At 50.1% G+C, this 25,660-nt stretch overlaps 1 protein-coding gene across 1 annotated transcript; it reads right to left on the bottom strand.

Annotated features, from left to right (window-relative positions):
• Positions 1–14: 14 nt before the first annotated feature.
• BTNL2 (butyrophilin like 2) lies at positions 15–14,980 on the bottom strand (the record flags this gene model as incomplete). The annotated part of the gene is made up of 7 exons (XM_080665082.1): positions 15–118; positions 2,052–2,333; positions 3,437–3,784; positions 8,710–8,730; positions 10,455–10,736; positions 12,503–12,853; positions 14,902–14,980. The coding sequence occupies 7 exons, from the start codon at positions 14,978–14,980 to the stop codon at positions 15–17; spliced, it is 1,467 nt and encodes a 488-aa protein (XP_080521208.1).
• Positions 14,981–25,660: the final 10,680 nt, after the last annotated feature.

Genomic DNA, 25,660 nt, shown 5'->3' with positions numbered 1-25,660 from the left:
ACAGTCTGTTTGACTCACGTACCTTTACTAAAGCTCTTCATCTGGATCAGGCCGACAACCACCACAACAGGCAGTCCCAGGAGAAACAGTGTCTTCCATGAAAAAGTCATCCTGCAGTCTAAAATTAAACCAAAAATCCCATCTATCTATATATATATAAAACCCTAATATGCAAATAGACCGAGCAGTAGAACAACCGAACAATTGAACAACCGGTCACTGTGACGTGTGCTGACCACCAGGGGGTGTGTGCAGAACATGGCAGTCATCAGCAGCAGGCAGCAGAGCACAGAATATGGCGGGTGTCGGCCATGGCAGGATGGTGGAGCAGGTGAGCGGGGGCACCAGACCAAGTCAGGGTGCTGGTGGCTGTCATCGGGGCGAGCCTTTGGTGGTTACTGAAACTTTTTTGCTCTTGCATGCCACAGTTCCGCTGGACACTTGCACCTGCTGCAGGCGCCAGCCCCACTCACACTCACTGACAGCGCCTGGCGCCAACCCCGCTCACTCAGTGCAGACAGTGGGTGCGAGCAGAGGCTGCCGGCCTCAATTGCCCCTGAGGACTTTTCCACCTCCCCCTGCTCCTGAGGGGCGATCAGGACAGCAGCAGCTGCTCACACCTGCTGATGGCACAGAGCGATTGGGGCAGGTGCCATCAGCGGGTATGAGCGGGGCTGGTGCCATCAGTGCATGGGAGGGATGGCGGAGGGAATGGGCTGCCCGCAGACAGGGGACTGGGGGCCGAGGCAGGAGGGGTCGGGTGGGGGCGCAGAGGATGGGCCAAGACCGGCCCCTGTATTCACTGCAGCCTTGAGGCCCACAGTTCCTTTCAGGATGCACAAATTCATGCACTGGGCCCCTAGTTAAATCATAAAACTGGGCAAATGTCAAGATCACCCACTGTATCTGACCAACCCCTGAGCTGGAGAGGAGGTGCAACTGGGCCTCAGGGAAGAAGTCGGCTGCTCCTCCCTGCCCTGCAGAAGCTGAGGAGAGACGTGAAGTTTAGGCTGCTTTATTGTTTGCTCCTCACAGACAGTCACACACACGCTCACACAGTCACACACATACACACATCTCACATACACACACACATGCTCACATATTCACACAAACACATACACACACACTCACATAGTACACACACATACACACATCTCACATACGCACACACTCACATATTCACACAAACACACTCACATAGTGCACACACATACACACACACATACACACATCTCACATACATACACACATACTCATATTCACACACACACATACACTCACATAGTGCACACACACACATCTCACATAGTACACACACATACACACACTCACACACATACACACATCTCACATATGCATACACATATTCACACAAACACACACACTCACATAGTGCACACACATACACACATCTCACATACATACACACATACTCACATATTCACACACACACACACTCACATAGTGCACACACACACATCTCACATAGTGCACACACATACACACACACATACACACATCTCACATACGCACACACATATTCACAAACACACACACTCACATAGTGCACACACATACACACACATACATCTCACGCACACACATATTCACACAAACACACACACTCACATAGTGCACACACACACATACACACATCTCACATACATACACACATACATATTCACACACACACACTCACATAGTGCACACACTCGCACACATACACACATCTCATACACACACACATACACAAACATACACACTCACCCATACACATACAAGCACACACACACACCCCACATACACATACAAACATTCACTCACACACACATTTCTCCCCTCTCTTTTCCGGCTACATCACCACGATCCATGGACAGCGAGGGGGAAAGTGAGGGGGGAGGATAAAGAGGCCAGCCCACAGCCAGGAAGGGGTTGTTAAGGAAAATTAGTTTCTAATCCAGAAGAAAACCCACCGTGAGCAAAACAAAACGTCTGGGTTGGCCTCATACTTATTCCCAAGGCTGCGAGGACCACCTGGAACCACCCACCTGAGAGAAAAAACGTTGCCATTCTCTCCTCTCCGAGAAGGGGGTTGCTGACGGAGCAGGTCACGTTCCCAGCAGAGCTGTTTGTGACCTGAAGGAACGCCTCCACGTGGAACAGCCCATCGCTGCCCTGAGCCAGGACCTCGGAAAATGAGGGCACCATCTTCCCTTCCGAGTCCCTCCACTGCACCCGGGGCTGTGGGAACCACCCTTCGGAAGAGCACATGAGGCGCATTTCTCCGTCCGCCAGTCCCTCCGCGGTGATCCTCGGGGAAGAGCCCAGACCTGGGAGCAGGATCAGGACACAAAACCTCAGTCTCGGCAAGTGGTGATAGGAGCAGTGAGAGCACAGAGGGCAGAGACGGAGGGGAGAGGGCAAAGCCTACGGGTTACACTCCACTGAGGGGTGAGACTGGCTGGAGTGGTTTGCTTTCGTTTTACTTTGTTGGCTTATTTATTTTTTTGTATTTCTAAAATTATCCTAGGACTTACTAAAGGATACAATAAATTTCAAATCCAATATTTTTTCTTCTCTACCTGAGAACAAAATTGTTTTGACCAGGGCATGACCAGGAAGTGAGTCAATAAGCAAGAGAATATAGTTTCCAAGATCAAAATCTTATAAATATAGAGTGTCCTAAAAAAAGGTATACACACACTTTGAAGACTTATAAAGGCAGTGTTTATTAAAACACAATTCATTTTCAAAATTGAGCTATCACCTGTTCAAGTGTGTACACATTTGGGGGGGACACCCTGCATGAATGTCCAATGGCAGAAAGTGATGGAGTCCATTCAACTTCACATGTGCTCCTGTGGATATTCCCTAAATGTGTTTATTAATTTAGACACAAAATCAACGAAAGAACCACGTACAGTATCCAAGATGTTGGCCTATGTCTTCAATGGCATTTGCTAGCCTTGCAAAATCCATTTTCATTCACAAATATAGACAGTGTCAAATTATGAGGCAGGCAACAATTTTGTCTTTCCTCCTCCAGCCTGCCAATTCTGTCAATATTTACTATTTTTGTCTATATATGGATCTAGTTTAATCTTCGAATCATTACACTTCCTAGAATTTTAATAACATTCTGTGAAATAGTGAGTCCTGTGTAAAATTATGGTGAAAAAATTCTCACTTTTCACTAAATGGATGGTCACTTTATGGAGATCCTAAGAAGGGTACAAATTCTGTAGCCAAAGAATTAAATCTGGCCCATTTGAGTTTGTGAACATTAAGTATCTATGGCAGTTACTGCACATCAGAGGGTTCAATATTAATTTGATGAGTGAATGGACATTAAGAAAATTTCGGATGCCGGGGAAACTTCCCAGAACTACCATGTTAAAGCAGTAAGAAGCAAACATCTATCTAGAACCCTTACCTACTATCTTCACATCCAAGGTGTTCTCCTGGTAGACACTGTCTTTTTCAAAAAGGCACCGGTACTGCCCATCATCTGAAGTCCTGGCATCATGTATCTGCAGGGTCAGCCTCCCCTCATGGATGGCATCAGTCACCAGCACTGTCCTCCCTCTATATTCTGCCATCTGCTCTGCAGACACTTGGTCCCCATCCATATACACATAAACAGCAGGGTAACGGCGGGCTCGGACCCACCTCACCTCCATGCTCTGTGTATTAGCCTCGGGGGACAGGCAACAGGTTAACTGTATGTCTTCTCCCACTCTGACAAGAAGGGGCTGGGAAGGTCCAATCACTTTTAAGGAAGCTATTAAATACAACAGAAAAAAAAACACACTCCACAATGAAAGACTCAAAATGGAGCAAAAATAATTGTCATTGGCAAGAATATCTCAGGTGGGGTTTAGGACCCACCAGCACCCCAGGGGAGCTCAAAGCTCAAGGTCACCCATTGGAGAGGAGGGTGTTTGGTGTGATCAGGATAGAGGTCGTCCTGCTCAAGGCCGAACCATCCCATCATGTGTGTCAGTCTGAAAATTCACTAGCGAAGCCCTCACCTGCCCCTAACTATAATTGTATTCAGGTTACAGCCCAATAAGATAATTTTGCAATTAAAACTTCTAGAATACAATTAATACTTTATCCTTTCAAATCTGTATGACCTTAACAACTCTTAATTGGCGTATGCCTTAGTTTCTTAAACTATAAAACAAATATATCCCTACAAAATCATGAGGTTGTTCTGGAGTCAACAAAATAATTGGTGCAAAGCTCTTGGATGATCATCAGTGTGAGTGGAGGCATGCAGACTGAGGCCTGAGGGCAGTGGAGCAAACAGCACCCTCCGCCTTGACGGGATGAAAGCTAGTTTCAGGTGGATCATAGTAATGAAATGTGAAGAAACCTTCTCCTGGTTCGCTTTCATTAAACCTTAGAAGTCAGATCCAGCCATCATATTTCAGTTGCCCAAGGTGCACATGTGTGGGGCTCTAAACACACACCAAGTTCAATGTCCCCAGATGATTTTGAGAAAAATAAGATTAAGAATTGGGGAAGTTGGCAAAATACAGAATGCAACAGGAAGATGAAGCCACAGGCGGAGTCTGATCTTGGAGAATGGAGGCTTCCCCTGAAGGCTCCCCTGGATCTGAGCTGTTACACCTCCAGCTCCCTGGCCGTGGCCACGCCAGCTTTGCTCTATTCTAAACTGAGAGTCATCCTCTCCTATCAAACGGTCGGAAAGCTTCCACATATGTTATGATCATTTATATTAGAAAGACAGGTATAGATTTGCATATCTTCTGAATGGGACTCCATAACCAAAGGCAAAAATATCCTCATTATGTAATTATTCAAAATCTTCTAGGTACTTCTCTAGCGAGAAAACTCACTGTCAACACAATTCTAATTTTCAGATTATTTCCTTCTATTCTAGCTAAAATTAGACTCCCACTTATTTCCAGCATTTGGTTTGGCTGGCCCTTCAATTTTACCTAAAACAGTATGTATCTGTTGAAATATAAAATATGTATCCATTCCATGTGTATCTATTAAAGGCTGAAAACAAATGTAAGAGTCAAAAAAGTGAACAAATAATTACTAGAATTAGTGGGGTGATCACAAGTGTAAGGTATAAAAATGTTGAATCACTATACTGTACACTGGAAACTAATATAACCAGGATAAGATTGTATACCAACTATGCTTTCAATTTTTATAATGAAAAAATGATGTAGGGATTAGCTTGCTGCTATTTCTCGACCCCTGTGTCTGACAGTAAATTACTCAGTAAAACCGACCATTTCCTCATCTCTGCTACCATCTGAGGATTTCCCCAGTGCATGGCCCATGGTGCATGTCAAACTGGATTACCCTGCCAGGCACCGGTTAATTAAGATTAAAACGGATTTTAATGGAAACTGAAGGAAGCAAAATATAAGTTTGGTTGAATCAGGTGTGTTATAGATACATGAAACTTCTGTTCTTCCAGAATCCAAGTGAAAATCGAGTTTAAAGTCCTGCGGAGCCCTGCAGGCCTGTCAGGAACTGATGCTCCACCAGGGAAAGAGCTTGAGGGCAGCTCTACACAACCTTCCCATACAGCTGTGTGCACAGTCCCCCCACCCCCCGCCCCCCCCCCCAACCAATCCGTGCTCACACTTCCTGTTTTGTTTTAGTTTTGAGAATTGGATGCATGTTCCTGAAATGCCTTTGGAATATCCACTAAAAAATTAAAACCTTTTTGGAGTGTGAAGCCCACCGACTTACACACTGATTCCCATAAACCTGACCATCTCATGGTCATAACATACAATCCTCATTCAATCAGCATATCCAATTAAGGGGCTATCTCATTCCCTGATATGCTCAATTATATTATACTACTAGAAGCCTGATGCACAAAATTCATGCATGGGGGTGTAGGGGTGGGTGTCCCTCAGCACAGCCTGCACCCTCTCCAATCTGGGACCCCTCGAGGGCAGTCGGACATCCCTCTCACAATCCAGGACTGCTGGCTTCCAACTGCTTGCCTGCTTGCCTGCCTGATTGCCCTATCTGCTTCTGCCTGCCAGCCTGATCACTCCCTAACCACTTCCTTGCCAGCCTGATTAATGCCTAACTGCTTCCCTGCTGGCCCAATTGCCCCTAACTGCCCTCTCATGCTGGCCTAGTCGTCCCTAATTGTCCTCCCCTGCAGGCCTGGTTGCCCCCCAACTGCCCTCCCCTGCTGGCCCAGTCACCCCTAACTGCCCTCCCTTGAAAGCCTGGTTGCCCCTAACTGCCCTCACCTACAGGCCTGGTCACCCCCAACTGCCCTCCCCTGCTGGCCTGGTAATCCCTAACTGTCCTCCCCTGCAGTCCTGGTCACCCTCAACTGCCCTCCCCTGCAGGCCTGGTCAACCCCAACTGCCCTCCCCTGCTGGCCTGGTCACCCCTAACTGCCCTCCCCTGCCAGCCTGGTCATCCCTAACTATCCTCCCCTGCAGGCCTGGTCACCCCTAACTGCCCTCCCCTGCTGGCCTGGTCACTCCAAACTGCCCTCCCCTGCAGGCCTGGTTGCCCCTAACTGCTCTCCCCTGCAGGCCTGGTTGCCCCTAACTGCCCTCAACTGCCAGCCCAGTCACCCCTAACTGCCCTCCCCTGCTGGTCTGATTGCCCCCAACTGCCCTCCCCTGCAGGCCTGGTCTCCCCCAACTGCCCTCCCCTGCTGGCCTGATTGCCCACAACTGCCCTCCCCTGCTGGCCATCTTGTGGTGGCCATCTTGTGTCCACATGGGGGTGGCCATCTTTGACCACATGTGGGCGGCCATCTTGTGTGTTGGCGTGATGGTCAATTTGCATATTACCTTTTTATTATATAGGATACTATATATGTTTTGTTTTGTTTTATTCCTCACCTGAGGATATTTTTTCCATTGATTTTCAGAGCATGAAAAGGAGGGAAAAAGAAGTGGGCAGGGGGAGATAGGGAGAGAAGGAGAGAGAGAGAGAGAGAGAGAGAGACATTGATGTGAGATATCAACTGGTTGCCTCCTACACAGGCCCTAACCAGGGGTGGGTAGCAAATCTGCAACCGAGTTACATGCTCTTGACCAGGAATCAAATATACCTGAGGCTGACGCTCTAACCACTGAGAACACCAGGCAGGGCTATACTACATATTTATCATATCATATCAACACTCTTATAAGCTGACACATTAGAGATTAAATTCAATATGTTCATTTCAGAGTTGAGAAAAATAGGGGCCAACGCTTTACTTAAATCACACATAAATGATTAAGAACTTGCACCCATAGGTCAGACATAGATTAGAAAGCAAACATCACAATTTTTTTGTGGCTTTTAGCAAACCACATATGTTTCTAAGATTATTTCCCAACTGTAAAATGAGGATAAATCTATTAAACTTTATAATTAACATAAGGAAAAAATTCCCGTAAAGCACTTAGCATAGTGCCCAGCATATAATTAATATTTTGAAGAACTAGTCACTATTTTTATAAACCAACAACATTATTAGCCAGTGGAGCTGGGGTTCCTGTCTCCAGACTTCCAGAAAGAGCTCGGTCTGCCAGCCGCCCTTAGCCTCGGAGCCCAAATTCCTGAGGATAACAAGGAGGCGGCTTGATGCTCCTGCCTCCTCAGTCAGCAGCTCACCCTGGGCACCGGAGGGCCTGGCCTCCTCCTGCACCTGCCAGGGAGCCTGGGGGAGCTGCACTCTCTTCTGGTTTCAGGGCCAGGACAACTCAGGAACCACACAGCCTCGGGCTGTACTCTGTGCTGGGACGCCAGTGAGCATGTCCATTGGTCCCCATAACTCAGAGGATGACACTTTACCTAACACCTTCCTGAGGACAGAGACAAGTGCCAACCTGCCCAACACCGGCTTGGCTTTCTGATCTGTAACTGACAAGCGCTACTGGGGAAGGTTTCCATCTGATCATGAGCAGATGTTGCCCCAGACAGAAAGGGGTCCAACTTGGAAGGTGAGGCGCACAGGTGTGCAGCTCTCCTCAGATTATGGAGTTACCTTTGAACTTCCTGAGGCCCTTTCCTTTATCTCTATGGCCCACTGGAGTCCAAAGTGTCACACTAAACTCTGGGAAATATTGGAGAGTGTTTGCCACCCTGATGTTCCTCAGAAACTCCTACATGGGCACAGAAGTGTGCTTACGCTCACCTGATGTGCACCCCCCCCCACACACACACACACATACACTCCTGTAGTGGGTGACAGGAGAGCAGGGTGTGGATGGAAGAGAAGATGAGTGACACAAGTTCATGTGCATTTTGGCAGGTGCAGGCTGTGGTCATGGGCTGGGAGAAGTGGTCACAAAAAGGAGGAAGACAAAAACGAGGTAAAGGAGAAACCGAAATACATTCAAATATCAATTGGCTATTTTTTAAAACACTTATCTTAGGTACAATAAAATACCTGCATTCCAACTATTAAGTGAGAAAGAAAAACACAAAACAGACAAAAATGGAGAATTATCAGCCCAGGCAGCAGAGGGTCCCAGGCTGCATCTGGGAAAGCAACTCCCATGGTGATGAGGTTAGGAGTGCCAGGGCAAGGGGCAGGTGCAAACTGTGGCATAGGGGAGCCAGGGCCGAGGTCCGCCTGGGGATCACGTGGTGTCTGGGGCCTGCTAGGCTAGGCCCAGGGCACCCGGCTCCCTCTAGGCAGCGCCGGGCCTCGTCCACACCCATGGGCGTGCGGCTACTTACCAAGCTCAGTTTGGAGTTTCTCTGGAAAAAAGAATGGGAAGATGTTAAGTAAGCAATTTGTTCTAAGGAAAAGGAGTTAAAATATCTCACAAAAATAAAAGCAAGTCCTACATTTTACTGGAAATCCAGATTCATAAAAAAGAAATTAACTGTAGAAAAATATTGATTCTTTCCTCATGGTTCAGCTGCTTCTCCTTTTCTCTGAACAATAAAAATGCTCTCAGTTCTACCACCTCATAATACATATCCTTTTTATAAATGCATGGAAAGTATAAAGTATATGGACCTAGACAATTATCACCTATAATTCAAAACTGAGAGATAAAACATAGTGTGTCTCATTTTAATATTAACATATAGCATTTACTTCAATTTTTTTCTATATTCATTTATAATAAGAATAATGATGTCCTTATATCCTTATATCTAAATATATATGACATCCCAAAAATATTTACAGGATTGGAGATGCCTATTTATAGATAGATATATAATAGATAGATGTAATCTTTACCATTAAATGGTCCATAATGAAAAATTTTTTCAACCATTAAAATTTTTTGGAAATATTACTTTTCATTGATGTTATAATGTAACTAGAGGCCCGGTGCACGAAATTCGTGCACAGCGGGGAGGGGGGTGTCCTTCAGCCCAGCCTGCACCCTCTCCAATCTGGGACCCCTCAAGGAATGTCCGACTGCCCGTTTAGGCCGGATCAGGCCTAAACGGGCAGTCGGACATCCCTCTCACAATCCAGGACTGCTGGCTACCAACCACTTGCCTGCCTGCCTGCCTGATTGCCCCTAACCGCTTCTGCCTGCCAGCCTGATCACCCCCTAACCACTCCCCTGCCAGCCTGATCGACACCTAACTGCTCCCCTGCTGGCCTGATTGCCCTTAACTGACCTCCCCTGCTGGCCTGGTCACCCCCAACTGCCCTCCACTGTAAGCCTGGTTGCCCCCAACTGCCCTTCCCTGCAGGCCTGGTCCCCCCCAACTGCCCTTCCCTGCTGGCCTGGTCACCCCCAACTGCCCTCCCCTGCAGGCCTGGTCCCTCCCAACTGCCCTCCCCTGCAGGCCTGGTTGCCCCCAACTGCCCTCCCCTGCAGGCCTTGTCCCTCCCACTGCCCTCCCCTGCAGGCCTGGTCACCCCCAACTGCCCTCCTCTGCTGGCCCGGTCACCCCTAACTGCCCTCCCCTGCTGGCCATCTTGTGGCAGCCATCTTGGGTCCACATGGGGGTGGCCATCTTTGACCACATGAGGGCAGCCATCTTATGTGTTGGAGTGATGGTCAATTTGCATATTAGGCTTTTATTATATAGGATTTCATTGGGCTGTTGTTTTTATTGCTATTTACCAGTGAGGCTATAATTAGGATGCTATTGTATAAATCATTGTCTCCATCTTTGATTATCTGCATATGACAGGTTCCTAGAAGTAACCAGCACAATATCACATAAGAAAACATTTCAGCTGAAAGAATGTAATTTTTTTTCCTTTACAATGTCATGCACACTTGTGAGTAATAAAATCTTGAACTTGGAAATAATTGCAACACCATTAGCAATAGCTACTGAATCAAAAAATAGTGTATATATTTTAGTCATAAATGTTTTATAGCTTTCAATACAAATTATTAAATACTAGATAATTTTCTTGATTAAAAAAATCTGGTACTCTGCAACAGTCCCTGGAACCTCTCCTGCTAATCTGAGCATCTTGTTCCTAGGGGCAGAGCACTGACCTGGGATGGAGAGGACTGTGCCCTTCTCCTCTGTGAGGACAGGGTTATGGATGGAGCAGGACACAGTCTCTGTGGAGGCATTCCTGACCACGAGCGTGGCTTCCACATGGAACAAGCCATCTTCATCTGGGATGTGATGCTCAGAGAAAGTCAGCAGCTTCTCTCCCCTGGAGTCTTCCCAGTGAACCCGGGGCTCTGGGAACCAGCCTTCCGCAGTGCACACGAGCTGGATCTCACCTTCCATGGATCCTTCCATGTGGATGTGCGGGGTGGACCCTAGACCTGTGGAGAGGGAGCATACCCCCTGCATTCAGTCTCAAATCATAGAGACTGAGATCCCGGCGACATTGGAAGGAGAGAGTAGACGTCTAGGGGTCTGGGGAGCAAAAACCATTCCCAAGTCTTCTATCCATCCCAATGGCAGTTCCCATCCACTGTACTTGTTCCCCAGGTGGGACCTGTAAATTTTTGCAGATAAGCAATATTTTTCTTTGGGTCTAGACAGGAGAGTAAGAGAAAAGGACATGTGACATTCAGCTTATGTCTCTAGTACTGTAAACAGAGATGTGTTATAACTTATTCATGAACTTGCCCTAGCCACAACCTCCCCCTTTTTCCATCTTAATATTATTGTGTTCAAGGTGATTCAATATGGATGAAAGAATCCATGTGTTTCTGAGATGTGGGGTGAGGGGAGGTGGTGGGGGGGTGGGACATGCATACCAAGGCCTCTCTATCAAGGACACTTGAAAATAAGAATATAATGTTATGTCCTTTACAATGGTATCACTCTGTCTGACATGTTGGATGATAACTTGACTCCAATTTAAACAGACTATTTAATAAAAAGTCTGAAATCACCTCCCTGGGGACCTTCCGCATTTGTTCTGTTGGTGGCTGTGATCTTGGGATGCTCTGAGGCAGCTGGGTGTGTAAAATGGGAAGCTCCATGAAGAGTTCCCACATCTACGTAAATATCCCATTCAATGGGAAAATGTTTTTGTGAAATCCTAGTTTTACACAATGTTGAAATTCTTTCTTTATTCTACACAACTCCCAAACCCGAACAAAGGGGACTGTATTTTTCCCACATGGTAACTGTCTCTGTCACTCACTGGGTGACCGAGACGCACTCCTTCAGCGAGAACCTAGGAAAATGTGTGGCTTATTTTCAAATGTCCCTGACTGTGAAATACCTTAGTGATGTGCACCCCTCCACATCTCAGGAACACATGGTTCTTGCATCCATCTTGAACCATCTTGAACATTATGAGTGTTTAAGAAAAAGAAGGGGGGAGTGTTAGGAAACAGCCAGATACTGCTTCGTCCAGAGAACTATTTTGCTGATAAGGTAAATGGATTTGCCTGATGTTCTCTTCAGCATGTGGAGGAGTTATTCCTGCCAGCAAACCATCTGACAGTTTAATTTGCAGATATTTGTTCTCCCTAAAGACAGATCCTTTCTTCATGATCCCCTTCTCCCGGACTCCTTCCTGCTTTGCTTTACAGAAGCATCATGCAGACAGAACCTGCCATTCACAGTGAACACAGTATATGATCATCTCCATGAAGGCACGAAGTTCTTAACCATTGTGGCCCCATCACTAGCCTTCCAGCTGGAGGCATTACACAAAGAAAGAGGTGTTCACATCTCAGCTCCTGCATATTGGTGGTGGGTAAAGACCAACCAGTTCCACTGAGATATGGATGCTAAGCAGTCAGCTAGACTTACTCAGAGGTGAACTTGCCCTTGCACATCAGCCTGTGTGGCACAAATCATCTTCAGCAAATCTGCTAATGACCACATGCCAGGGATTTAAAATAACTGTCAAGAATAGTCAAAACCAGGCCAGTTCAATTTGGGGATATTGTCCATGTGGGCCTGTTTTGGAGACGTCAGGACCACTTGCCCTCAGATGGATCAGGGTGGAGGACTGGGCATTGGAAGTGCCTCGAAGATTAAAGGGAGCTTTTTAACTGGCCATGAACTTCCCATAAATCAACAGACTCCTCCCTCTGAGACCCTGTGTCTTTCCCCAGATAGTCACCTGCCACTTGGAGCAGCAGACTGGTCTCTCCACAGTAGTGCCCCTCTTGGAAACGGCACCAGTATTGCCCGTCGTCGGAGGGTCGGATGTTGTGCATCTTCAGAGCCACACTTCCCTCGGCCAGGTTGTCCTCTACCCACTCCACTCGGCCCCGGTACTCCTCCGTCTGCATCTCGCTCACCTCAGCTCCATCCTGGTGTGCAAACAGCACGTGCGTGCCGGGCTCTGAGCGGTACCACCTCACCTCCATGTGCTCCGCGCTCCTCTTGGGGAAGAGCTGACAAGTCAGGAGGGCATCTTCCCCGACCCTGGCCAGGATGCGATGAGCAGGACCAATCACTCTGAAGTCCTCTACAAAAGAGTGCAGACGAGGAACCAGGGAATGCCAACTGGAAGCTAACTTGCTTGCTTTGGGAGACCCTACTACCCAAATGGAGGCCCTGGAGGAGGCGGGCTTCGGTTTCAGTGTTTGGAGAAGCCAAGCCTGGCGATTTGCACACGTGGCTGTTACAGGGACAATTCTGTGCCCTGAAAATAACACACAGCTCACAAATGTGAGTCAGCGCCGAATCTGTCGTCAGCTGTGTGGTTTGGGGGCAAATCCATTATTTTCAGTGAGATTTGAGATTTGGAATCTCAATTTCTTCACCTTTAAAATACTGCCTTCATCTCTGAGGTGTTTTCATTCTCAAATAAGTTAATGTGTCAATCCATTTTTAATTGGGAACTGTATTACTGAATTATTTTATATTTTACTAGAGGCCCGGTGCACGAAATTTGTGCATGGGGGAGGGTGTGTCCCTCACCCCGGCCTGCACCCTCTCCAATCTGGGACATCCCTCTCACAATCCAGAACTGCTGCCTTCCAACCGCTTACCTGCCTGCCTGCCTGATTGCCCCTAACCACTCCCCTGCCAGCCTGATTGATGCCTAACTGCTCCCCTGCTGGCCCGATTGCCCCAAACTGCCCTCCCCTGCTGACCTGGTCTCCCCTAACTGCCCTCCCCTGTTGACCTGGTCTCCCCTAACTGTCCTCCCCTGCAGGCCTGGTCACCCCCAACTGCCCTCCCCTGCTGGCCATCTTGTGGTGGCCATCTTGTGTCCACATGGGGGCAGCCATCTTTGACCACATGGGGGCGGCCATCTTGTGTTGGAGTGATGGTCAATTTGCATATTACCTCTTCATTATATAGGATAGTGATTTATAGTTCATGATTTCACTTTATATTGTAAGTGACTAACTCTGTAATCACTTCCCTTAAAAATTTAGGGAATTTTATTCAATAGACTTTTCAACTTTTCAGAGTTGTTCTTGTCCTGGGTCAAACACTGAGGTTTTGGTTGTTGCTGTTGTGTGTGTGTGTGTGTGTGTGTGTGTGTGTGTGTGTGTGTGTGTTTTCTTTTCTCTTTTGCTCTGGAGCAGGCAGGACTCCCGTTCCTGGGGCTGTTGTAGAGGCAGTTTTCACAAGGACATTTGTGGTGGATTAAGGCAGTGATTTGTCTAGAGTTTGAAGCTTCCAATCAAATGTTGAGTCATGTTTGACTCCTTTCTTGTTATCTGCAAATTGAGGAGGTTAATAGTTCGGTGTGTTAGTCGGCATGCTTAATCATGTCCTCTGCCATGTGTGCGGCTTTTTCTCAGCCTCTGTGCTGTAGGACTTCGTGCAGATCCCACCCCCTTAGCAGAAGCCAGGCCTCGCTTAGTGGCTCAGTGTCATGCAGAGGCTCCTCACTGGGCGCTGCAGGACCCACGGGGTCACCTGTGTGCTTGTTGATGGAATTCACTGGAGCCAGAGCTGCCATCCCACCTGGTGGCTGCTTCCCTGTGAGGGACCTGCCTTGCTCAGAGCCCAGGGTGGCTTACCCCGCATAGTCCCCGCAGCCCCGGGCAGCTGTGCCTTCCAACGGCCTGGCCGGTGCTTTTCCCACTTTGCCCGCTGCGTTTCCCTGGGGCTCGGACATTACCCACTGACACTGCATTTTCATAATCCGTTTCCGAAGTGCAATATTTTGACAACAAAATCCAGCTACTGAGCTTTCCAAGCCCGTTTACTGGAAGTCTCTCCTTCTAGTTGTTTATTTCCAGGTGTTTTCATGCTACTTGATTTTTGCTACAAAGCGTTTTTCTAGCCCCAAGTGCCATCCACAGAGGAGCGGGAGGAGGAGGAGCGCTCGCCCGCGCTCCGGGGCTGACTCGGTGCTCCCGGGGCCTCCTTTCTCAGCGCCGTGCGCCTGTAAAACTGAGGCAGGAGGTGCTCAAGCAGCTGTCCAAGGCAGCGCTGGAGGTGGAGGCCCTTTTGGAACCCAGATGTTTGGTCCCGGGACCCCACCCTCCCTAGTGTCCTAGCCTTTGGGCTGTGGACTCTGCACCCGGTGCGCAGGAGGGCGAGGCGGCCTACCTGACTGCTTCATGGTGAGCAGCACGAAGAGGAAGGAGGCGGCCGCGCCCGGCAGGCTGTACCCCGGGAAGTCCACCATCCTCCCTGGAGCAGACAGGAGAGAGCGCGGCCACGCCTGAGTGAGGCTGCCTCACCAACCTGCACCATGCGCTAGGCTCCCAGGGTTCCCTGGTTCCCAGGGTTCCTGGTTCCCATCGGTTCGGTTCGATGGTCCTATGAGGAGTCACCATCAACGCCTCCGCGAGCAAACAGGGAACCGGCCTGGGCTCCCTTCTCGGTTATTGTCCATCCCGCCCCCTGCCACTGTGCTGTCCTCTGAGCTGTGCTCAGGCCTGAAGGGAGATTCCTGATGGGAATGAACGCTTTCCTGGGCTAAAGGGACAGTCATATTTACTTTAAGAAATCGCCTTAGTCCCATCTATCTGAGCACGCAGAAATCCTAGAGCAGGAGGCAAATGTTTTCCCAGGCCTCCTGCAAAGGCCTTCATCGCTGGGGCCGCGTGGAGGAAGGAGCGAGGCGCTGCGCCCGGGGGAGCCCGGCAGGCCGCCTTGGAAAGTGGGGAAGAGTCTGGAAATGGTGCCCGCACAGCGATGACCTAGGGAACAGCCCAGGCGGCCTTGCTGGGTCGGCGTGAAGACACCGGAGTGACCAAAGGGAGGAGCCTCGGCAGAGGCTGGTCAACCCACGGGCCACGGCGCCAGCCACGCCCCGTGCCTCGCCGCCATTGCAAAGTTCTCGGGACCCACAGAGCCCAGCTTCCGTTTTGAAGACTGGGGATTTCTGAATGAAAGGAATAGAAGACCAGCTCTACCCGGTGTGTCAGGTGTCTTATTGAAAGAAAGACCGGCTTCACTCGGAGCAGAAGAGCCTGCTCGGGGCTGTCAGCCGGAAGCTAATGTCGGGGAGACTGCAGGGCCCCCGGGGATCAGCAGCCACCTGAGCCGGAGCCTGTGACTCACACGCTTTGGGAGTTACTTTTACTCTCACTCGGCTTGGGTTTAAAGCGATGCCCACTTTCACCAAAACCTCTCAGGGAACTGCTGCGCGCCCACTCACAGTGCCAGGTCTGAGAGCGCTGCAATATTTACATGAAAACGAGGCTGGGCGCTTTGGAAGGCACCGGCGCCCCCCTGGGAGGAAGGAACTCGCAGAGGCCTCCAGACGCCCTGAGATAAGCAGAAACCTCTGTTCCCCGAAGGCCAGGCCCCGCACCCTCGCTGGTCCTGTGGCTGAGGAGGGAGGACCCACACTTGCTACAAACCAGCTTGTGGGTCTGTGTCCCTTTAGGTCGTTTATGTTAACTTGGGGCGGGGGCTACACTGCGCTCCAGCAAAAGCTGTCCAAATCAGCGAAGCTTGGACGGAAGTTGTGAAGTGCGTCTGCCTTCACTGGTGCCGGGAGGGAGCTCTGTGCCCGGGAATGAACCGGAGAAACTGCCGGGGGCCAGGGTTCTCGGTGGGGCGGGGGCAGTTTTGAGCTGCGAGGACGCTTGGCAATGTCTGCTGGCATGCTGGGAGTCACAGGGGGAGGAGGCATCCAGTGGTGGCAGCTGGGGTGCTGCCCACCATCCCACAGAGCACAGGAGCCCCGCAGCCCGCCCGCGGTCAGCGCCCAGGAAGGTCCCGGCCTGGCCCCTCTGCCACCGTGCGCGGGAAGTCGCTGGCACACTTTTTGTTAGTAACCCGATTTAAATTGTGACTTGAAATCATAACATTTTAGCGGAAGCCTTTTGACATCTCGATTTTACCGTTTGAATGTAGGCCAAGAACCTCCCGAAGCTGCCCTGGATGTGGAATATGGAAGGCCTGGTACTGTCTGTGTCACCGGAGTGTGAAAAGCCGTTTCACTTACCTCCCGCGGAAGCACGAGTGTTAGGCAGGGAGGAGTGGTCTGTGCTCAGGCGTGAGGTGCCGACAATTCTGAGCCCCAGGTCTGTGCACACAGTGTGAACATCACGCCCAGAACATTACCAACTGCCACGCCATCCGTCATGAGGGGTTTTCTTGTTAAAAAAAAACAAACCTCAAAACTTAAATTCTCAAAATGCCAAGTAACTGCAGTAACTAGCTAGTGAGAATTAAGTCAGTGCACCACAGTGGAGTTTATATATCTATGTACCCTAAAAACTGGAAGCAGCGTATCACATGCTCAAAGGACATGTTTACGGAGAAAGCGAAGGGTCCTCTGACACGCGTGCGGGTTTCCTCCTGTGAGCGGAGACCCTCGCGGTCTTCCTGAACCTCCCTGCTCCTCCTCTCCGATGGAGACGATTGTCCCTGCGTTGTTCCGCTGCATCCACGTGGCAGACAAGGCCACCGAGGCTCAAGACCCAAGCACCCTGTGTGAAAGGGTCCAGGTGCCCCCGGCTTCTGAGTGCTGACCTGCGCCCCTCCCGCACCCGGCCTGCTCCGGCCGCACTGGGAGGCCACGCAGTCCTCTGAGGAGTGTGAAGGGGGTCGGAGGGTGAACCCAAGTGGGAGGGGTTCCGGCAGGCGGCAGTGTCCCCACCGATGCCAACTGTCCAGACCCGCTCCTTCATCGTCTTAGCCCCCACCCTGCCCCTGTCCTGCGCTGCGTCCGCACACTCACCTGTCTGCCCCGCTCCGGAACCGGCTGCTGGGCCCCTCCTCACTGGGGCTCAGGTGCTTCCTTCGGCCACGCAGCAGGTGACCAAGGCTGGAGCGACAGCTGTGGGCGGCCGGGTGGGGAGCGGCCTGGCCCGGCTTGGGAGGCGATGAATGCTGCCTTGCCCACACTCCGGAGAGCCACGCCCGAGGCCCAGCGAAATCAGATTCCAATGGAGAGGCGTGTCCCTCCCTCCGCCTCAAACCTCGGAAAACTGAAACTCGGCCCGTGGACTTTGCCTGGGTCTATTATGAATTCGTTCCTCCTGCAGACTGAGTGATGGCATTAGCTGGGCTCACCCGTCCCCGAAAGCCAGGGCAGGGCGCGGCCCGGTGACACCGGGTCAGGCCCCACACAGCAGCTCCCACCGGGTCTGCCTCCACCCCGCGCTCTGCCTCTCAGAGGTCAGGGACCTCCAGCCCAAGCCAAGGTCTCAGAAGAAGTACTCACAGGGTTAGAGCTGGAAGCAGGGCTGAGCATGGGCTACCCCACCCTCGTCTTGCAGAGGAGAGAGCGGAGGCGGGAGAAAGGAATGGCCTTCTCCAGCAGCACAGCCCAGGCAAGGCCCTGTGTGCCTCACTGCCGACCCGGTTCTTTATCCCTTTTGCTGGGGAATAAAGAGCTTAACAACCTCAGATGGCGACCAAAGAAACTGCATAGGCTTCTCAGCGCAGTCTTTGGGCACAAAATCACAGCGACCGAGCTTGTAGGCCCATTTTATGTATGTGGGTTGTTCAGGCTGAATTTCCCCTTAAGTCAGTTTTTCTTGAATCACCGTGGAGGTAGCCCTGGGTCTGCAGGTGTATTCTCGGGGATTCAAGAGTCCCCAGAACAACCTCATTTTCGGGGTTCATTTCAGCGTAAAACACAAGCATATGTGACATGAGGATAAGGTTTAAACTGACCTTTTTCCTGAAGGTCTCCCCTCGCCTGCTGTGATCAGCCCACATTTGGCGATCTAACATGAGCTGGCCACTCTTTTTTTTTTTTCTCAATGACAGTTGACACACAGTATTATTTTATAACTAGAGGCCCGGTGCACAAAATTCGTGCACGGGAGGGGGTGTGTCTCTCAGCCCAGCCTGTACCCTCTCCAATCTGGCACCCCTCAAGGGATGTCCGACTGCCCGTTTAGGCCTGATACCACCTAAACTGGCAGTCAGACATCCCTCTCACAATCCAGGACTGCTGGCTCCCAACTGCTTGCCTGTCTGCCTTCCTGATTGTCCCTAACCGCTTCTGCCTGCCAGCCTGATCACCCCCTAACCACTCCCCTCCCAGCCTGATTGATGCCTAACTGCTCCCATGCCAGCCTGTTTTTCCCTAACTGCCCTCCACTGCAGGCCTGGTCACCCCCCCAACTGCCCTTCCCTGCAGGCCTGGTCACCCCTAACTGCCCTCCCCTGCAGGCTTGATAGCCCTCAACTGTCCTCCCTTGCAGGCCTGGTCCCTCCCAACTGCCCTCCCTTCCTGGCCATTTTGTGGCGGCCATCTTGTGTCCAATGGGGGCAGCCATCTTGTGTGTTGGAGTGATGGTCAATTTGCATATTACTCTTTTATTAGATAGGATAGAGGCCTGGTGCATGGGTGGCGGCCAGCTGGTTTGCCCTGAAGGGTGTCCCGGATCAGGCTGGGGGTTCCCTTGGGGCATGGGGCAGCCTGGGCAAGGGGCCTGTGGTGGTTTGCAGGCCGGCCATGCCCCCCGGTGACCCAAGCGGAGGCCCTGGTATCTGGGATTTATTTATCTTCTATAATTGAAACTTTGTAGCCTGGAGTGGAGCCAAGCCTCTTGCTCACTCTGTGGCCACAGCCATTTTTGTTGGGATTTATGTATCTTCTATAATTGAAACTTTGTAGCCTTCAGTGGAGGCCTGGGCCTGCCAGGGTGTGCGAAAAGCTTGGCTTCCTCCATTGCCAGGGAAAGCCAAGTCTCCTGCTCACTCCGTGGCTGCAGCCATCTTGGTTGGGTTAATTTGCATACTTGCTCCTGATTGGCTGGTGGGCGTGGCTTGTGGGTGTAGCAGAGTTGTGGTTAATTTGCATATTACTCTTTTATTAGATAGGATAGTTTCAGGTGTGCAGCAAGGTGGTTAGACATTCATGTAATTCACAAAGTAAGCCCCCTGGTACTTCCAGTGCCCACCTGACACCATGTTAGCTATTACAATATTATTGGCTCTATTCCCTATGCTGTACTTCACACCCAGTGACTATATTTATCTCCCAACCTGTACTCTCAATCCCTTCACCTTTTTCTCTCAGCCCTCTCCCCCCTGGCGACCACCAGTCTGTTCTCTGTATCTGAGTCTGTTTGTTTATTTCACCCCTTAGATTCCACATAGGTGTGAAGTCATGTGGCATTGCCTTTCCCTGTCTGACCTATTTCATGTAGTTTAATACCCTCGAGGTCCATCCATGCTGTCGCAAAAGGTAAGGTTTTGTTCCGGAGGTTGCTATTCTTAATGTGAGCATGTTCCCTCCACCTTTCAGTGTGATAAAGACCCTTTCCCCTGTGGAGGGTGAGGGGTGTGAAGAGAAGAGAAAAAAAGTAAACTTGGGTGTCTCTTTTCCGAGTCTGTCTCCATTCACCAGAGTGGACAGCGCCCCCTTCCCTCTGTTGCGGGAATGACAGCAGTGCCCACAGCCTTTCCTCCCCACAAGGCTGCAGGGCAGCAGCAAAGGGAAGGCAACAACCACCCCCCCCTCCACCTCCTCCTCCACCCCCACCCTCACCCCTCCACCCCTCACCTCTCACCCCTCACCCCCCACAGCCCCCTCCCACACACACCCCGGTAAGAAGAGGTGGCCCGGGAAGGCTCAGGGACTGGAATGGAAGTTTGCTGCCTAAAATGCTGGCACGGAGTGATACAGCAGGAGAGAGAGATGGTGGGGATATGACGGTCATCACCAAGGCAGTGACCATCAGGTGCACAAAGTGGCCATGACAGGAAGTGGGAGTCAAGGCTGGAAATATGAGGGGAGCCTTCTGCAGCCACCCTGCACCTCTACTCAGGACTTAGAAACAACCCTGGGGGGAGCTGAGTTTAAATTATTCACTCTTGTGAAAGCCACTGAGTGTTTCTGGAAATTGCTAGATTAACTCCTCTGCTGTAAGACATTGCAGTGCTTGACTTAAAAAATAGGATCTGTTATAGAAAAATGCAGAATTTTTTCAACCCAGATTTGTGAAAATGTTCTACCCACCGCACATATTCCCTATCACCTTGAAGACGGACATAGTGTTGGAATCTGGAGTCTGCATTCTGTTTGTGGTCAGTCACCAGGAGACCCATCCATCTACACGGCCACCAGAGGGCAGCAGAGGCACACTCACAGTCTGGCCTTCAAGGACTTTTCTTCCAAAGGTGATTCACACAGATGTTTCCTCCTCCAAGTGCTATTGTCATGTGTGACCCACATGAAGACTCCCTCAGCCAGTAAATGACAAAAGGAGCCCTGAGCTTAGGATGTCTGAGATTTTAATTCTACTTTTGCTATAAATTCGGACAAGATTTATTTGGATAAGTCTGTTTATTTCTGGGGCTTCAATGTCCTTAGCTTTAAAATAGCGATACTACTCAGCCATAAAAAAGAAGGAAACTTACCCTTTGTGACAGCATGGATGGACATGGAGAGTATTGTGCTAAGTGAAATAAGCCAGTCAGAGAAAGGCAAGTACCATATGATTCCACTCATATGTGGAATCTAATAAACTAAGAATGGAGACAGACTGAGGGATACAGAGAACAGACTGGCAGCTGTCAGAGGGGAGGCGGGTGGGTGAGAAGGGTGAAAGGATTAAGTAAAAATAAAAAAATGAAAGACTCATGAACACAGACAGCAGCATGGTGATTTCCAGAAGGAAGGGGGCGGGGGAAAGTAGAAGAGGGTAAAAGGGGGATAAATGGTGATGGAAGGAGACTTGACTTGGGTTGGTGAACACACAATGCAATATGCAGATGATGCATTGCAGAATCGTATACCTGAAACCTATATAATTTTATTAGCCAATGTCACCCCAATAAATTAAACAAAAATAAAATAGTGGTAATATGTACACAACTCACATTAAAATATTCTTAAAAGGGTTCTGAGAGAATATAATCATGACACAAAATCCCAACCTAGTTATACGATTTTGCTATTGGGAGTGAAAGCCATGGAAAGAAGGTAGACTGAGACAATAGAGAAGGTAAATAAAATAAGAAAAGAACATTAGTGTAGGAGGACATCAGGGTTCTCACTGTGAATCAGAGAAACTCGGGTGATGCCATCAGCTCAGTTCTTGGGGACTTGGTGCTCAGTTCAGTTCTTGGGGACCCGAAATGCACTCACAGAGGTCGCCCGGCAGGTCGCACATTGGAGGTAAGAGAACCTTTCGAATGTAGGGAGGAAGAAGGTTAAGGAAAAGCACCCCAACGCCCCAAGGCTCCTGCATTCGCCCCGTACACCCTGCCACGCTCCTTGGTTCACACAGAGTCCCCGGCTCTCTTGATGCCTCGCCAAGAGGACTGTTGCAGTCCCGCATCTGATCACCAGATAACGTGCCTGTCCATGAACCTGCACCAGGTGTCCAGGACGCAGACGGACTTCACCCTGAACCGGGGAGAACTGAGAGTTGTGTCCCAAAGCGTCCCAGATAGTAACTTCCCATCTCTTCCTTCCAATTGTGTGGAATGGGAGCGGGAATAGTGGGAAACTGCTGCTGCGGAACATGCTTCATTCATTTATGAGAAACCATTTTTAAAATGTACCTTAAAGTTGTAAGTAAGCAGGTGTTATACCTCAAAATGATATTTTAAATGGGCCAAGCAGATCACACCATTTCCGCCTCCTTTGGGCAAAGAATAAACATGGCAGCCTGGAAAACATTTTTATGTTTACACAGAAAACCCTAAGAAAGTTATTAAAATGTCTAGGAGGTGTGAATTTAACAATGGCAGTTTACAAAAACAGTTATAATTCTATATACTAGCAGCAGAATACTGCATATAAAAAAGTAATTTTATTACAATAGCAATAAAATACTTAGAGATGAATTTAGCCAAACTATGCGTGGTGTCTCTACAGTGTAAGCTACAGAACACTGATGAGAGGCACTAATGAAACCCTTAATACCTGGAGAGACATAGTGTTGGTTTCAGAAGAGCTGACATTGTTCAAATACCAATTCTCTTTGACACAATCTGATTGACACCCCCAATTGTTTTGTGTTTGTTTTTAGAAATAGACAATTATAAAATGAATATGAACATGCAAAGTATCTAGAAAAGCCAAAACTACTTTGAAAATGAACAAAAGAAATATTGAAAATCTGGTTTCAAGTCACCTTATAGAGTGACAGGCAACATGTCAGTTCTGTGATGTAAGCTAGAGAGACCTAACAAAAAATCATACTGGGTTATGGCCATGGAGGAGAGAGCCCTGGGGAATAAAGACACACAGGAAAGCAGTGTGAGCCCTGCGCCTCGGGCGGGTGGCGGTTGGGAAGATGAGGGGCCTTGGCACAGGAGACTGGGATGTGGCCGTCCGTCTGGTGTAAGGAGAATCCCGAGAGAGATGCTTAGGGACAAATGGAGGCTGTGTGTTGGTCATGCAGTCGGGAATAACTGTGAAACTCTTCCGCTATGATAGAGAAGACTCTGCCTTAGAAGTGACCATTGGGTTTGGCAGCACTGAACAAGCTGATGACAATGACAAGAGGGGTTTCAGAGGAAGGTGTGGGCTGCAGTCCGATTTGTGTGGGTCCAAGGAAAAATGGGGCAGAATGGAAATGACAAGAGCAGCCAACAATGGAAGGACTTTTCTGCGAATTAGGAATATAGGGCCATTGGCACAGCTGGGATGGGGGACAGGAGATGCCAGAGCAAGTCTGTGTGCTGGGTGGAATCATTCGCTACAGGTGAAAGTTTAGCACACTGGGTAAAGATAGTTGCAACATATGAAACCCTAGAAGGACTGGCATCCAGTTTATATGAATGCCTCCTACAGATCAGTTAGTAAAGGAGTATATTTAGCTGGAGGGGGGGCGATAAAGGCAGGAAGAAACATTGTACAGTAAAGATCCATAAATAACACATATATACATAAAACGTTGCTCAACCTCTCATTACCAAGAGGACACTGGAAAAGTAATTGAAGAGTCAAAACATAGCAACTGTGGGCAAGGATGTAGAAGAATGTTTCTACCAATACACTGCTGAGGGCAAGGTAATGGATACAATCATTTTGGAAAACAAGTCACATAGCATAGTGACATTGAAAATAGATGGTTTAAAAGACCGTGTTCTTCTCTTGAATATACACCTAGAGGAACTGTTGGAAGCCCATAACAACTCTACAGCAAGACACTGAAAACGACTTAGTCTCTTAAATACCAACAGCAATTGAGTGGAAAGTAACTTCACACATGTTCACAGAAATTACAGCTAATTCTCAGGCTTACGCAGCGTGTCAGGGCTGTCCGCCACCTCGTTTCCTGGAGGTGCCTATTTCCACGCTGGCGCTCTCCTCCTGGCTGGACGCAGGCCTTTAGGGCCACGGTAACTGTCACTTTCTGATAACGTCTGTGCTGCCCAGGCTGTGTGAGCAGCGTAGCAGTCGCAGTCACCTTGTGGAGGCGACCACGCCCACGCCTGACCGGAGTCAACAGTCCTGGGAGCCTCACGCCTCGCCCAGATATCTGCTCCTTGGAAGTTAATTCCTGGTCCGTGATGACTGGTGTGTGGTCGATGTAGTCAGGAGGCCTATAAACAGGCACCGAGGAGGGCATGTCCTCACGGGAGGAGACCGTCCATGCCTGCTCTGATGGACAGATTGCTCTCTGGTCCAGGTAAGTAAGGGATGTGAACAATTCTGAGGGTTTTATCAAGAAGAGACATCTCAGTGAGCAGGGGTAACGGGGAGGGGACCCAGGAAAGGTGGGTGAAGTTGGGCAGCTCTCCCCGGAAAGTCACACTGTTCCTTCTGGAGCCAGCCCAGCTTCTCCCTCCAGTGGCGGCTTCTGCTGCCCTGGGTGTCAGCAGCCAAGAGTGCTGTTCTAGGGCCCCTCTGCTTCTCCTCCCTCCCACGTCCTCGCTTTAGCAGCGCCCTGCCTGCACTGCGGTGCACTCTATTGTTCCGTCAGTCACTCCTTGGGGACACCTGCCCTGCCCCAGTCTTTTCCTCTCGCACATAACTTCGCGGTAAGTAGCCCAGGTGCCCCCAGGGCGACTTCCCGATGGTGGACCGGGGAGCACATGGCCCCTCCCTGAACCCCTGCGCTGACACCGTCTCTGGGCAGGGGCAGCTGAGCAGAAGCTGCTGCCCTGCAGTTTCAGGGCCTGATCCTCACGGCCGGGCCGGCCTTCCCTCCGCCTCCAGACGTACCTGCAGGGCTCACATACGCAGGAACGGTTCTCAGCTGTGACCGTGGCCCTCGATGGCTTTGCTGTCTCGTCCACGGCAGAGCCCACGCTGCAGCTGGGTCCGTGGAGCTGTTTGCCCACCCCTGACGTGGTTTCACAGGAGCCGGGAGAGACTCACCAACCGCAGCAGGAGCGCCATTGAGCCCAGCCCAGGGGGGCACCGGGGGCAGAGCCGCTCAGCGCCTGGCTGCTTCATGACGCACAGGGAGTGCCCTGGCGCAGCACCTCCGTGTGGGCACGGTCGGGACCACCCCAGGGTTATGAGAGCTCCTGTCCAGGGAAGGACAGCTTGCCCCAGTGCCATGGACCCTCACCCTCATCTCGCTTTTCCGTAGGAGACCCCCTGCTATCCGCCTCTTTCCCCAGAACCCAGGGGTAGCTGCAGGGCCCGGGGAGGATCAGTCCTGTAAGGATGGAGGGCCCTGTTGGCCACGCCTTGCTGGATGAGGACCAGGGGTGCCTTAGCTCCTGGCTCTCCTCTGGGGGAGAGGGGGCAGCAGCCGCACACCCTGCCACTGAGCGTCAAGACAGCCTCCAGAATGCCCCAGAGGAGCAGGGGCCACGCGTGTTTCAGAGTGGAGATGACCCGTGTTCCCCAGCCACGTACATCAGCCTAAGTTACCCATTCTGGTGGGAGCAAAGCAGTTCGTCCCAAGGGCAGCAGAGAGAGCCAGCAGGAGAGACTCTGTGCAAAGGTGAATGTACAGGTCTGAGGAGAGTGAAGATG

This window comes from Plecotus auritus (genome assembly GCF_963455305.1).
Source record: "Plecotus auritus genome assembly, chromosome: 4".
Lineage (NCBI taxonomy): Eukaryota > Metazoa > Chordata > Mammalia > Chiroptera > Vespertilionidae > Plecotus > Plecotus auritus.
The sequence above is the reverse complement of the archived record's forward strand: the minus strand, read 5'-3'. Positions and strand labels throughout refer to the sequence as shown.